The sequence below is a fragment of the Phalacrocorax aristotelis genome, chromosome 8 (assembly GCF_949628215.1).
Source record: "Phalacrocorax aristotelis chromosome 8, bGulAri2.1, whole genome shotgun sequence".
NCBI classification, from domain to species: Eukaryota; Metazoa; Chordata; class Aves; order Suliformes; family Phalacrocoracidae; genus Phalacrocorax; species Phalacrocorax aristotelis.
Window position 1 is genome coordinate 43,038,199 of NC_134283.1, and position 15,297 is coordinate 43,053,495.

Genomic DNA, 15,297 nt, shown 5'->3' on the forward strand with positions numbered 1-15,297 from the left:
CTTGAGCGTATGTTTTCTGGATATAAAAAGACGAAAAATGTTGCTTCTTTATGTAACTTAAGCCAAGCTACTAACGTTAAAGCATCTGGAATTAATTATCTCAGCCAGATAATGTTTCCACAATTATTTCAGTAATGCAAACAGCTCCACTTGCATTTGTATCTACCTACTAATGGGGAGCAGAGACAGGCTGTGAGCGATGGCAGCAGCTCTGCACCTGCCGTGGTATGAGCGGGGGCTGCAAGCGTGAGCCACAGCACATCAGGAATTGGCCAAATCCCCCCAACCCTGCTGCTAACGGAGCTGAGCATTGGAAAGCTCAAAATACAGATAAGGGCACAAACATGACTGTTCCTGTGACCAGCACGGTGCCATCGCACGGGTCTCCTTCCAGAAAACCAACCCAATGAAAGCAAGGCTTTGAAGCATCGGGAAGAGCAGCATGCAGCCTTCCCTAATGTGTTTTGGATCACTGCGCTAACGCTGAACCCCGAAACACATGAGAACAGCTTTGACACTGAGCTGTTCGCAGCAGCGCACAGCCCGTCCCACAGAACCAGGAGGGCTCCATCTGCCTCTTGCACCACCCATGTACTGCTAGGCAGGTATGCTTGTTTTCGTGCATTTTCCAGATCTTCTTCATGTGCATTGAAAAAAATCACCTACCAGCTCTTCTCCACCTCACCAAGGTCCCGGGAGCATGGTAAAGCTCACTTTCCAGCAATGCAGGCTTCACTTAAATTCAGCAGGATTATCCACAGCAGCACCAAAAACCGAGCAGCTATTCCCACTGTCGGGCTGTCCTGGTCCTCCCAGCGCTCTGAAGAGCACTTAAGAGTAATGGTTTCTTGTATTGTTCAATGCGGACATGAGGTGCACTAAATCACTAAGAGGTGATTTAATTCCTGCTGCGGTTGCAAGCAGCAGCAATCAGATCCGCTCCGGTTTGCCCGGCTATAGGCTAAATTCATGGTTCTGGATGGAGAGTGGAGGTGACAGAGCCAGGTGCGGAGACTCCCGAGGCTGTACCAAACCAAGAGCCGTAAACCTCATTACGGAGCAGCGGGAATCAAGCCCGCTCATTCTATACATTTACTGCTGAAATACACTTGACTTTCTGTGCGCTTGATCCAGTACAAACCACAGGCATCCACTGGGAGGATTAGCAAACATTTAAAATAAAAGTCCAAGTGGCTCGGTACTAGGTAAGAACAGCCTGGATTAACACGTTTCCCGTAGCAAACTAATAAAGGTGAGGACTTGCTGAAAGCCCACACGAGAACTTGTCAAGCAGACTGTAAAATAGAAACGATTACAAGTAACAGACAGAGTAAATCACACTTAACTCCTTTACAAAGCGCTCCCAGGCACTGGGCACGAGCTAACAACCCTCTACAGCGCTGATACCACCTTTTGCACTGCCCAGACCCCCTGAGCCACTGAACCGCTGCTGCCATAGAGGCAACTCACCCGATCCTAAATCAGATGTCTAAAAGACCGCTAGGACAGACCACCCTGCAAACAACCTGCCCCTCCCCACTGATGCAGGGACAAGGGCTGCCTGAGCAGATCCGAGTGGAAACCTCCCTTTCCCAGCAGCAGGGCTGCAGAGGGAACTCCCTGGTGTCACATCACCAGGTGTTTTCTTGCTGTCCTTGATCGGTGCCACTGGCCAGCCCTGAGCACAAGTGCTGCCAGGGACCTGCAGCTCAGCCTGGCCACCCTCGCCGCAGCCAGGTGTCACCCCAGGGGTCCCCGAGAGCGCGCGGTCCGTGCAGGAAGCAAGCTTTCCTCTCCCCGTGCTCCCACGTCCCAGGGCTTGTGATCTAAACATTTAGGCCTAGGGCAGTTGGGTTTTCCATTTTTCATCGGAGCAGAGTCTCAGATCTTGAAAGGGAAGCGTACATGTGTTTCTGAGGCATACCAGAACCAAAGCATATTTAAGGGCAGGCAGCCACAAAACGGGGATAACTGACCCAAGAAATGGCCCTTTGTAAAATCACCAGCATGCCATCTGCAAGCCCCACACTCCCACGTTTTTCATGGTGAGCTGGAGGGAAGGAAAAAAAAAAGGAAAGAGAGAAAAAAACAAAAAGGATCATGTTGAAAAAAAAAACAAAAGCTCTGCTCCAAAAGATACACAAACTGCTGCAGAATCCTGCCTGCCCCTTCTGCAGCAAAGCCCAAGGGAAGCTGCTGATGAGTCAACAGCCAGCCTGCGTTGCCGACCGAGGAAAGGAAGTCCAATCTCAACACTCGAGAACAAAGTGTGCTGGTTCATACAGTATAAGCTGAGAACGAAGCCTCGGAAAGCCCTCCCCGGGCTGGGAGCCGTGCTGCTGCAGGGAGACAGCCTGGCCGCCATCCAGGGCTCCTGCCGCACATGGAGGAAGAGGGAGAGGTGAAATCCAGGCATTGCTGGGACATTTGCATCGTGCCACCCCGCTGTCAGGCCAGCCTGGCCACAGCTCCTCAGTGCTACCATGCTCCGCACCACAGCAGAGATCGCTCCCAGCGTTATTTTCTCCCTTTGCTGGAACTGCTCCCTCCTCGTGCTGGGTGTTCTGCATGTGGCATCCAGCCCTGCTGGGATGAGCCAAGGTGTCACCCACTGGGAGCAGAAGGGAAGAAGGACACGGATATAGTCCTACACCCATTACTGGTGCATCAGTTAATTCTTCTCCCTGCCCCAGTACACTCGCCTCCAACACTGCTCGCAGGCCCACTCTGCGTGCCTCCTCTTGCTGCCTTTTGCAATGACGCCAGTATCGCAAAACCATAACGTGAACATCCCTGCTGACAACTCTGCACCCTCTCAAAGACCAGCTGGGCCTCCTGGAGATGTTGGGGCAACTCGTTATGGGACTAGAGCCCACGAAAGGAGATGAACACCGGGCAGCTCTACATCGCAATCCGGGCAGGGCCAGCCCTACTCCAGCTTGACACGTGCCCAGCAGCACAGCAAGGAGCTGCTTTACCTGTACGTGTGGCTGTTGGAGGAGAGGGGCCAGAGGGGACCCGAGGGAGGAGGATGTGACAGCGACACAAACGCCACGCCGACGTGGCAGACGGCGTTTGCACTGGTGCCACCGCCATCACCGAGCTGGTACTCGCAGAGGTTGTGCCTTCCTGTTGCCACAGCACTTTCTGTTTTCTGTTAAAACAGGGCTGCAGCAACGATGCAAGTATAGATCTGCGATGCCAAGAGTACCTGGGAAGCCTGCCAGCAAGAAGCAGCCTTCCTGCTCGTCCTCCCGCTGTGTGCAAATTCACAGGAAACAGAATCTACAGCACATACTAATGTGGCTTAATGCAAGATCCAAGAGCCACCTCTAGATCCTGCCCGCATCCCTGTCAGCCTGGGGAAGGAGCTGCGTGCCAAAAATGTTAAATCATTGAATAAAGGAGGAATTAGAGCCCATACAGGTGCATAAAATCCCATGTAGGTGCCACTGCTTTAAGGAGCGATGCTCTGCGCTGAGTGAGCCCAACGCGCCACCATGCACGCCACCGGCACCGCCACCAGTGGGTAGGAATGAGCCTGGGTCGGGTCCCTGCACACCTGCTCTGCAAACAGATCTTCACAGCCTCCTATGGGCATCCATGGCAAACCAGCAAGGCCCACTTTCCTCTTGGGTGTATCACAGTGTGACTCTGGGGAGACAAAGCTCATCTAAAGCTTCTCTTTCCCAGTTACAACAGGAGCGGTACCCGCAGCCCCGATGCTCCAAGGCTGTTGCAGTAACTCCTCCTGCTACTTCACCTTGCGTAATTCTTAAACTCAAGCTGTGCCAAGATGGTCCAACACTGCATCCAGAACCCAGCTGTGTCCCACACCGAACTGGGATCTTGTACCTGGTTCTACACTGACTCACAGTAGGAAACTCTGTGCCTCAGTTTACCCGTTTGTAAAATAACTGCAGAGGTCACACAGGAGCTGTAAGGCTCATCTCTTGTTCTGGAAAGCCTGTGGAGATCCTTCGGCTACAGGCTCTAGCAGAGGTGCAATGTACTGTCATCACTGGGATGTAGTGTCATCACCACCCACATCCCAGGGCGGGTGACCTGGAGATGCACAGGCAGAGGATGCCAGCTTGCCGCTCCCTGCCTGTCAGAAGGGAAACTCGCCTCGACATCTCATTCTCCTGCTCTCATTTGACTGTAGGCATCTTTTCTCGCCACGCTGGAACCCTTCGAGCTTTGGGCAATTCTCAGGCGTGTTACTGCACAGAATAAAACCCTCTTCAGTAGCAATGAGCCAGAAATGATGGTGGAGAGGACACGGCTGATCTCCTGTGCCGTCCGATAACCCTGGTGTGCGGGTGGCCACCAGCAGCATCTGTGCCTCCTGGGACACTGAGCCAAGAGATGCTGCACCTCTTCCCCCACTGCTTTCCTTGCAACTGCCCTGCAATTTGCGCTAACCTAGAAAGGACCCCCGAGTTTAAGGTGGCTCTTAGTGGAGGCATTTTGAGACGGTGGCTTTCTGGGGAAAGCATTCCTTAAAATACAGCTCCTTCCTTCTGCTTCATCCCCAGCTTTTGACATTTTAGAGCTCCAGAAAAATAAAATGTTTCAAAAATCTAATTTTCAGCTTTGGAGGCACAAAACCTAGAGGCAGGCTGCGGGTAGGAAGAGCTGGTTTCCAAGCGCCCAGGCGGGAGATGAAAAGAGCAGCAGCAGCTGCGTACAAGGCACCTTTCGGAGGGCGAGATCCATCTCTGGAGTGGGAAGCGACTCTCGCACCCTTCGCGGCAAAATCTGCTCGCTGCTGATTGCTCAGCCCAGGAACCAGACCCCTGGGGTCGCAGGATGATGGGCTGAGTATTATTTTGCAGGCAGGGCTTGCCTGCTCTCCAGCTCCTGGGGCTCTAGCGGCTTCTCCCCTCCCAGCCTCCCTCTAGGAATTTCACATGGAAATGGCTGTCAGAAGTGACAACACCGGGACTGGATTACCACGGGCATCCCTCCCCTGCTGCCGCAAACCTAAGAGCAGGATACTCAGTCACACCACTGCATTACACCTTTGAGATGGGGGGGAAAGGCAAAACGCTGCCCCGACAGCAGGGAAGAGCGGCAGCTGCTGGGTTCCAAGTTTCCCAGTCTAGGAAAAAATCAGCGCTGGGATTTTTTTCAGCAGAGAAAGGAATTTGGGTTGCCTACCTCTGACACAGGGAGGATCTGTTATGTTTATGTGCAATATTTCATTTGAGTAGGGAGAAAGGAAAGTTCAGAAGCAAAGGGGGAAACCGGTGCAGAGCCCACGGAGCAGCAGCCGCAGGGTGACGGCGAAAGCAGCAGCTCAGGTGGGACCAGCGAGGTGCCAGCTCACTGCTGCCAGGATGGAGACAGGAGTAAAATTAAAGCAGTTGGACTATGGAGGTGAACAGAGTTGTAAGGCCTTTAAAGGCTGCTCTCTTTAGGCAGATGAAATACAGTCATCTCTTGTGAAAAAATACTTGACATTTCTCCAAAGGAGGGCAAGCTGCAAGAGGGAGTTGTCTAACACTGGAGATACGAAAGGGACTGCAATCTTCATCTGTCCTTGGCAGTCCGAACGCTGCTCTCTCCATCTCCGACTCACACCAGTGGCCCAAGTGGGAAAACACTGAGGATGCTATCAGAGGCAGGGCTGCTCGGGAGGAGCGCACCCGCCTCTGCTGCTCCGTCTGGTGTGCGTGTGGAGAGATGCTGTCCTGATTAAAAAAAATCTGGCAGTGTCACCATTTGTCCCCCTGGGATGTGCATCGTGGCCACAAACCAGGTGCAACCATTAACACTGCTGTAAAATGAGCTCTTCATTCCACTCACATCGCACTAGCGAAGGCAAAATATCCTGAACGGGCTTCAGTCCGAGGACAAAGCCCTTCAGGCCGTGCTCGCTGTCTTGCCAGGAAAGAGAGATGGTTCAGGCAAACGAGACATGGGGCAGGAGAGACAGGCGGAGCACAGGAGGGGGAAGACCTCTGAGGAAGCTAAGGCTGTGGGTAAGGAACATGATCCCGCAGCAGCCCGGGAGGAGCAGCCTGGGATGAGCGGGGCACGTTGCAACCCAGAGGGGCTGCAGAAATCCACCTGGGATTAGCTGAGAGTGATGGAGCCGCTGAGTATCTTTGAGAGGTTGCAGAGAACGAGTCAGATTTCAGAAGACCAGAAGACAACGTATATTATCTGCCTTTAAAAAGACAACTTGGGGAAAACCACTGAAACACATAAATAAGCAATCTGTATGAATGCACACAGAAAATAACACGGAGCAAGAACCACCTGACATGGGCTGGGACCTCTTCAGTGGGGGCATAGGAGATGAGCAGGTGGGACCCATCTGGACTTAGCAAGGCTTCAACACTACCTATCAGGACACGCTCCCCCATGTCCGTGGGCTGTGCCGAGACCTCTGCAGGGCCAGGCCTCCTCGCGCAGACATGGGGTACGCTTGCTCGGTCTGCTGAGTTTAACTCCGATGAAGGGGAAGTCATAAACTGTTAGGAGAGCAAGGCTTGAACTCAAAACAGTGTTGAGGAACTGAAGAAAGAGCTGGAACTATTGCAAGAGGCAATTCATCAAGGATTATGGAATAGCACCGAGCTTGAGAATAACCAAATGAGCAGAACAATCCCCAGAATGAGGAAATTCTCCAGAGGAGGATCTGACAGTGGAAGTGAAACCCAAGCTCAAGGTGAGTGGGCAGCACCAGGCTGTGGTGGGGTGTCTGATGTCCCCTCCGAAGCCCATGGGCATGTCCCTGTGGTGACATGGGCAAAACCAGGGGAAGCCTGGAAGACCGTGACAAAAACTTTCACAACTCCAGAAAGCATTTGAGAGAAGCTTAAAATGAATGGATCTGTTCAGTCTAGAGGAGAGAGGACTGAGGAGACATGATAGAGGTCCAAAAAAATGTGAAAGACATTGGTAAAGGGCTGGTGCCGAAGTGGGACAGGGTGGGATGGGGACCTGGAGGGGACAACCTGCACCAGGCGTGCTTTAGGAGCATCTCTGCGTGGGAGCAGGCGGCACAGCAGAGCTGCCCCAAAGACCCCCAAAACCAAGGGCTTAGGGAAAAGCAGAGGGGCACGTCTGCAGCCTACCCCACTCCCCAGCAGCCCCGGCTCAGAGGTCTGGGATGCAAAACCCCATCCGACGGGACGCCGGGAAGCAGTGCCCGTGGGCAGCCCGGCACCCCGCTGTTCAGGCTGGCTTTACATGGGCACCGCCAGCCCAGGCAGTGCCGAGCTATCATTTTTCAGCTGGAAATAGCACCAGCACGAGTCCTCAGCTGGGGAGCAGAACACTTGCGAGTCCAGACTGCGGTTAGCTATCAAAGACAACTAAAAAAAGATATTCCACACATAGGTGTTTTTTTTCCCCCTCTCTTTTTTTTCTGTTTGGGTTTTTTTTTTTTTCCTCCCAAGGATTAAATCAACTCAACGGCCCCCTTTACAACTTCCCTTTTGATGTGTTCAGACTCATTAAAGTTTCATTTCTTTCTCTGTTTTCCCCGGGGGAGGAGGGGGAGCGTACACAAAAGTTTACTTCAGAAGCGAGGTTGGCAGCTGCAGCAGCAGCTGCTCTTGCTGTGGGACAAGCGGAGCCTCCGCTGGGCTTCACACCCTGCCCAAATCCCTCAGCAAAACGCACCCTCCCGCAGCCGCCCCGCTCCCACGCGCAGCCCCAGCATCACGCCGGCACGATGCTTTCGCAAGCGCTTTCGCAGGATGTGCGCCCAGGGTCACGCGCCACGAAGCGAGGGGTGCAAGAGCTGCAAAGCCCCTGCAAGCCCTGTGGGTTTTGGGGTCCAATTGTGCAAGTTTTGTACGCACTTGTTGACTTGCAAGGTCCCTTCCCGACCCGCCCAGTTCCCCCCACCAGCAGTCCCAGCCTTTCCCCTGCAGCTTCGGCCATCGCCCTGGGATAATCCCCTGCGCACAGCCAACGGGTTGCAGCTCCCCCACGTTTCTTTTCTGCCCGAGCAGCTGTTTAAGTGTCTATTTTAAAACTCAGTTCCCTATTTTAAAATAGCTAATGAGACACCGATCTAGGCTGACAGACGTCGTCTCTACAAGGTCCAGGAGATGCTTGTCTATTTGCTGGGCTCCCTTTCCCAAGCCCCAAATCTTGGCATGCCCATCACGTTTCCAATATGCACAAACAAGCTTACATGGTAAAGAGGGAAGTTTTTAATTTAAGGACCAACTCCTGCACCCTGGCCATGAAATACCAGTTGCACAGCCACGTGTTTCTAGATGGAGATGTATCAACCAGCCAGACAGAGGCTGACGTTCTGAGTGGTTTTCTGTTGGTATTTTTTTATCCTCCCTTTGATTTTATCAGGTCTTTTTAAAATTCCCCAAACAAGAGAAGCTGGCCTGCCTGGCACGGCTCCTCGCTGCCGCCCGAGAAAAGCTGGGCACGTACGAGAGGGACTTTCAGAAAGCAGCTGCCCATGGCAGGGCACGGTGGGAGGTCCCCGTGCATCCCCTTTACATGCTCTCTGAGATGATGCGCACCCCACCAAGGCAGAGGGTCCCTGCGGAGGTGACCCCGCTCGCTTACCTGACCACGGGCTCGGGGATGGCCTCGGCGCTCGCTGGCACCTGGACGCCCTTCTCCCACTCCTGCCTCCAGGGATCGGCCAGGACATAGTACTCGTCAGGGCTGAGCTGGAAGGAGTCGGGGATCTTCATGGCCGTTATCAGGTCCGTACGGAAAACCTGCATCAGAAAAAAAAAACCACATCCAACAGGCAGGGCTCTGGCAGAGTCTGGGTTCATGCGTGCCTGGGGAGGGTGCCCGAGGGACAGCGTGGTGGATGCCTGCATCCCCAACAGCACGGCTCAGGGTGTCACTTCATGTGACCTCCAGGGTGAGGTTTGGGCAGGATTTGGGGAGAGAAAGGTGCACAGGCAGGGGCTGCCCATGCTTGGCCCGAGCCCCCGCAGCTGCAACCCCTCCAAGGTGCCCTAGCCCAGGCAGATGTGAAATCCAGCCACAGGGTGCAACCACAGCCAAGACACGGACTGAAAATTAGTACTAAGCTAGAGAAATGACAGTCTGCTTTCTCTTAGGGGATGAATGTTTTAACATAGCAACACAAATATCTGCTCCAAATGCCAAGGGATGTACAGCAATTGGGCTTCTCCACATTCAGACTTGCTGGGGGAAATGCTGCTTTCTTTGTTCTTGGCATGAATGAAGATGCAGGAAACACAGAGCCACATCATCACCCTGAGCATCTTCATGTCCCATCCTGTCCCCTCACTGCCCCGAGCACCTTCATATCCCCAATGCATCACCTCACTGCCCCAAGCAGGTGCGGCCAAAAGCAGAAGGTGTCCCGTCAGAGCTTGATTGCTCCAGTGGTGACTGCACACCGAGGAGCAAAAGGCAAAATAAAGCCAGGCTGGGTTACCCTGGAGCTGGAAAATATCTGACTAAAAGGTGATGTAGGTGCCTGCTTACACCTCTACAGTCAAACACATGCAGATTTTTCCTGACCCAATAAACCTCCTGTGAGATCTGACACTGGACCCCTCCTCTGCGAAAATCCTCCAGCCCCTCAGACAGTGAACAGGCTTGCTCTCCATCTCACTTCTGGCCCTGCAGCATCTTCCCCCAATACACTACGATAAAAACTCATTCAAAAAAATCCCTCACAGTAAATAAGGTTTTCCTTCCAGAGGGTTGCCTGACAGCAACGACTCGAGCAATCCAGCCTCTTACAGCATAAAAATAAATTGTAAATGAAAATGGATGATTTCTCCTCTCTACCATCTGCTATTAGCTGAGATAATAACTGACGGTGCCAGCAATCATGCCTGGACACCATCTCGCTCAATCCTCTCCATCTCTGCTACTTCTGTGTCACCTTCTGCGGGGCCGGGACAGATCCACACAGAAAACACCTGATAGAAGCTGTTTAATCTGTCCAGAGTCTATTCTCCAAATTGCTTTGTCAGAACCACAATAAATGATACAATATGGTTTTACACTTTCGATACAAAGGTAACAACTCTGGAGAGTATTTGGGAAACCAAATCAGCTGAGATGGAGGAAACGAGACATTAACTAAGACCACTGAGACTGGTATTTAGGTCAGTTTGTTTAATCCTCAGAGTCTCAGCTGCTAACCCAATTAGAGTTAAATACAATACATAAACAACCTTTTCTATGTTGGGAGCTCTTTGAATTTTACTGGTACATTCCTCCTGAAGCATCGGCTTGGAGACATTTTTGACTATGTCTATAGAAACCTGATTTGAGTTGGCCAGACACAGTCTCAGCGCATCCTTCAATAAACATAATTAACAGCCTACGTATTACAGTCAGAATTAGGCTCAGTTTGAGAAAGATCAGGTTCCTTTAAGTCTCTACGTGCTACAAATTCACGGTTACAGATGCCACAGTAACCTTTTAATATGGTGCCAACGTGAGAAATTTAAAAAAATATATATTAACATAGATGTTAATTAAACAAAGGATATGTGAGATGTCATAGACCTTCCAGTGCTGTGTGTCTGCATGCCAAAACAAGCAAAGTAACCCCCCTGTAACCCCTGGTTTTCTAAAACACAGTGTACGAATATGCCCCATTCTTGACACCCCTGGTCACAGCTCAGGGAAACATCGCCGTTACCTCGTTACCCGGTGCGGATAACGCAAATGAGGATAACGCAAACCTGAGCGAGCCTCCCTGCCTCGGACTGCTCTGCTTTGGCGGACAAGATGCTCCCCCCTGCCTGGACCACGCATGGTCGAGGGCAGCGTCGGGGGCCGGTGCCACCTCCCTGCTCCAGCCACCAGCACCAGGGCAGAAGCATCGCAGCACATCTGCGTCGCTCCACTTGCAAAACTCTTACAGAAAACACTACTTTGGAGACACTCGCTCTCGGGATTTGTGGGCAAAGCCAGGTAGGAATGCTTTCCAAAGGTTCTGGGAACCCAACAGGTTTTCAAAACTCTCCGGACTGGACCCTGCTGACATGTAAATGCTCTCTACCTCCCTCACCGCCAACTCAGTCGCCTCCTGAAGACACCCCCTTCCACGCCGCAGGGTGCAGGAGCGTGGCATCACCCCTTCATGGCATGCAGATACACACAATTCCTCCATGAGCCTGCCCAGGGTGGTGCTGGCAGCGCAGGCAGGGCCCCACAGGCAGCACAGGGCAGCAGGCACGCTTGTGCTCCCGCTGCACGTCACACGACCTGGCAGCCAGCACAGGAGCAGCGATGGGGGATGTGGAAGTGCCCTTTCCAGGGCAACTGGCTCCCAGGAAAGGCCAGCCGTGTCGCTAATCTGCCCTGAGAGGTGTCTCCCCTCCCCGGGGCGCTGGCACCCACAGCAGCAACGCCCTTTCCAGAGCCTTACCCCAAACAAGGGTTCCCACTTTCTTTTGCAAAGGCAGCACCAGGCAACAGCCTCAGAGGTGATGTGCCCCACCACTTCAGTGTAACACCAGGGGCGGGTGGCCACGGTGGATTTACGTCGATGCCTGGCCCATGCCCTTCCTCCTGCCGATGAAGAGGGAGATGAATGAGCCCGCACTGACATGCCCCACGTCGAGCAACGGGCCTGGGAAGGAGCCGGCAGCGCGGCTGGGGAGCCCTGGTCCATCCCCGCAAAGGGCTGCTGCCCACGGGCAGGAAATAAAATGGCTCCATCCGATCCTCGTGTCAGAAACTAAACGCATTTTGCTTTGCTTATAGCCATTACTTAATTTCCTTAGCGCTCTCGGCTGTTCGCTGGGGTCATGGCTTTGGCGGTCCAGGCGCCCCAGCAGCATCCCACGCTGCTCACCACTGCTCTGAACCAGCAGGACCAGCCTCACCAATGCTTCGAAACATCCTCGGCAGATGCAAAACCCTCTGGCAAACCGCCGCATGTACCTCGCAGCCTCCACGCTGGAAAACACAGCCCTTGGTATAATTTTTCCCCCCTGCATGGTGTGGATCCCAGGCTCGTGTTTTTCTACATTAAGTCTTCCCCAAATTCATCCCTTCTGGCTTTTCAGCTCACATCGGCATAGAAGCTTAGTTTTAATTTTAAGCCAAATAAACACGATTGTATCTATTTCCCTGAAGATGATAATGCACATCGCAGGCTGGATTTGCAATCTCACTACTTCATTTATTTAGACCTTCTTGGAAAACAGATAAGCTCACCCATCCGACAGCAGCACGTACGCCCGCACTTTATCACAGCGATGCCTGTCTTTTCATGAAGAACTGGAAATGCTCAAATTATTAACTATCAAAGCAGAACACTTTAGAAATGATAGAACGGCACAGAAATTGTAAAGGAAAGCAGATCAGTTGTCTGGAAATCTCCCAACAGCTAATACGCTCAAATTGTAATCTAAATGTCTTTTTGTTTTGAATTGTCTGGGATTAGGGTTGGGAAAAGACTCAATTATTCTACTCAAACTCCTCTGAATTATTTATGAAAACCAAATAAAAGATAAATTGGGCACTGATGAACTGAGGACCTGGTGGTGAAGAGAAAGTTGGGTACCAGAAAACAAGCAATTTTCCCTCAATAGGAGTGTTTACTGTTTCTCTCCGTCCGCAGGAGCTGACAAATTGTCTCCGAGGCCAAGCTGCCCCGCTCCCTGCTCCCCCCGCCACCGCCGCAGTCCTGGCCAGGCTCCGTCCTCCCCTTCCAGCCTGGCAGCAGGATCCAGTTTATTGCCTATTGATCTGCCAGCGACAGGGAAGGCCAAAGCAAGACGTGCGCTTTATTACCTCTGCTCAGTCATGAACCTCAGGCAGGTTTCGGCGATGCTCGGGGATGCATCGCACCGATGCCCAGGGGCCAGCCTCACCCATGTGTCAGCTTTAAAGATGGGGGAGGGGGGTAAAAAGAGCAGGAAATTGCAAAATCCCAAGATATTTTTGCCTTTGTACTTCCAAGCAGGGGTACGGGAGTGGGGGTCAGCATGCTGGTGCAGCCTCAGAGCCCAGCAGGAGAAAGGCGCTGGAGAAAACCTCCTTCTCGGTCCCTGCTGATCCCAAAGCCGCATGGGTGAGCAATGAGGAGTGTTTCACAGCAGGGCACAGTAAGGAAAAGGAAAAACTAAAGGTGTCCAACGTTCCCCCGGAGCTGCAGCAGGGAGGTAAAACTGGAAGCTCCTGCTGGGGGCTGCACCTCTTGCTCCCCCTTGCCAGCCCTGGCACTGCTGGCAGGACCATGCCTGCACCCCACCACGGTCCCACTGACCCACCACCACCTTCCCACCTGCCCACAGAGCAACAGAAAATGCAGGTGTCTCCGGATATTACAGTGACGGATAGAGTAAGTATTCATAAAAATACTCCTGAAGACACCACTCCTCAGCACAAGTGTACCCAACGAGGCGGCAGCAGCAAACCATGAAGTACTGTACAAAAGCAGCAATCGCTGTAGCAGCTTCCTTCACCTCTGCCACCGCCGCCGTTCCCAAAGCAGCCCATCGGCCTCGCGTCTCAGCTTCCCAGCAGGCTTTCCTGCTCCCATCCGTGTTGCTCATACACGAGGTGGCAGGTTAATTCCCAGTGTGATCACAACGACCTCACATCACAGACCAGGCTCTACCAAGAGCAGCCCACGGAGGACACTGACCTCCCCCCAGTAGCTCAGGCCACCAACGCAGAGGTCCTGCCGCTCCAGCTGTCCCACCAGACCAGCTGTCTGATCACACACACGGTCCCACCCAGATCTTCTTCTGTAGGAAACAACCTCTAGGCAATTATTGCTCCTTGGACCAAAGAACTACTGGGCACTCACAGACTCGAGCTCACCCCTCCTGTCCCACCCACCACCACTGCCAGCCACAGCCTGGTGCTGTGGATCCAACTGCTCTGAGCTGGCTTCATCTCCAAGGTCTGCAAGCCTTTAAGTCACCCTTGGGACTCACACCCCACCAGCCAGGCAAGCCTATATTACCAATGTCTACTATTTCCCCATTTCCCCATCCTTTCTGCCCACCAGTTTGCAGTGTTGGACTGACTTGTCTCCCAAGGACAGCTGGTCCCAGCCGTCCAGGAACATGAATAGACACTGGGACACCAAAGCCACTGCCTTCCCCAATGATACATCAATATTTTTTGCTGTTTCTGCAATTTGCTGTTGTGAAGCAAAAGCTGTATTGATTTTATCTCTCAAAAAAAAAAAAAAAGATCCCCCCCAAGCTAATTAAATATAACACATCTTCCAATTTTCACATCCTAACACTTTACCCTTCCAGCCTGGTAGGGGAAGGATGCTCCTGTGGTTATGGCAGAGACCTGCAAGGCAGGGCTTGGATTCAGCTCCTCCTTCAGCCACCTTGTGCACCGGCCATTTCACCTTGCAGAGGATCTGCTGCTTCACCCGCCCGACGCAGGTGTGCAGCGGTTCCCTGCACCCGAGCCGGCTGCTGGGCATCGCCAGGAGCTCTCGCAAGGACCAGCATCCATTTGTCCAATGCTTGGACAACCTCAGAGAGAAACACCTAGCCCTGGAAGGAGATGCCATGGCATGCAGTGCCTCGCTGCGACGGGCATGCCACGACGCTTCAGGAGCCCTTAGCAAAGGACTCCCAGGCTGCGCCGCTTTGCAGCAGCATTCCTCCTCCTCCGTCTCTCCTCCACGGCCAACCAGCCCCTCTCCGAGCCTCTCCACCACCCTTCTGTGCAATCCTCGCATCGATTTCCAGGTTCTTTGACTCACTCAGAAACCCCTTGAACAAAGTGGCCCAACAATCTCACTGCCGTTCAGCTCCCACTTTACATGCTCTGTCAAGGACCCGGCTTTTCAAGTGACTGGACTGTAGGTGTGAGCCTGCCAATTATCCCCTTAGCCCCAAATACTGACCTGAAAACACGAAATTCAGATCCCGCGGTAACAACTTTCTGCTCGTATGAAACCAGCTCCTGGGCGAGAGCCAAAAAGCTGTATCTGTTTTGGGCTTTAAATCGAAATGAAAAGAAACACTCGTCTAGCACTGGTTTTAATTAGCTTTTAAAACAGCAGCCAGCCCAGGGACTGCCGTGCAGGATCCAGCGCGGATGATCGTACCCAGCAAGGTGGCACAATCTTGGCATCACCCAACACGGATACGCAGCTGGGACCGCTGGTGCCTGCTGCAAACCAACCCGGGTGAGAACCGGCTCCGAAGGGACCAGGCAGCTCAGCCAGACACAGACGGGCTCCAGCAGGCTGGGTCCCCGTGCACAAGGCTTTCTGAGCCAGCAGGAACTGTGTTACACATCTTCCCCTGCATCTGCACCCAGCTGACCTTGGGGCTTTTAGACCTTACTCTTGGGGCAGAGAGGCAAGCTCCA

The 15,297-nt window shown here is 52.9% G+C and overlaps 1 protein-coding gene across 4 annotated transcripts in view; it reads right to left on the reverse strand.

Moving 5' to 3' along the window:
- The window catches only part of JADE2 (jade family PHD finger 2), an 82,846-nt gene that overhangs the window by 51,318 nt on the left and 16,231 nt on the right, over positions 1–15,297 (reverse strand). For all 4 annotated transcript variants that reach the window (XM_075102915.1, XM_075102913.1, XM_075102914.1 and 1 more), the window contains one exon: positions 8,554–8,711. In XM_075102915.1, the coding sequence (XP_074959016.1) occupies positions 8,554–8,711 (158 nt within the window). The remainder of the gene's footprint in view (positions 1–8,553; positions 8,712–15,297) is intronic.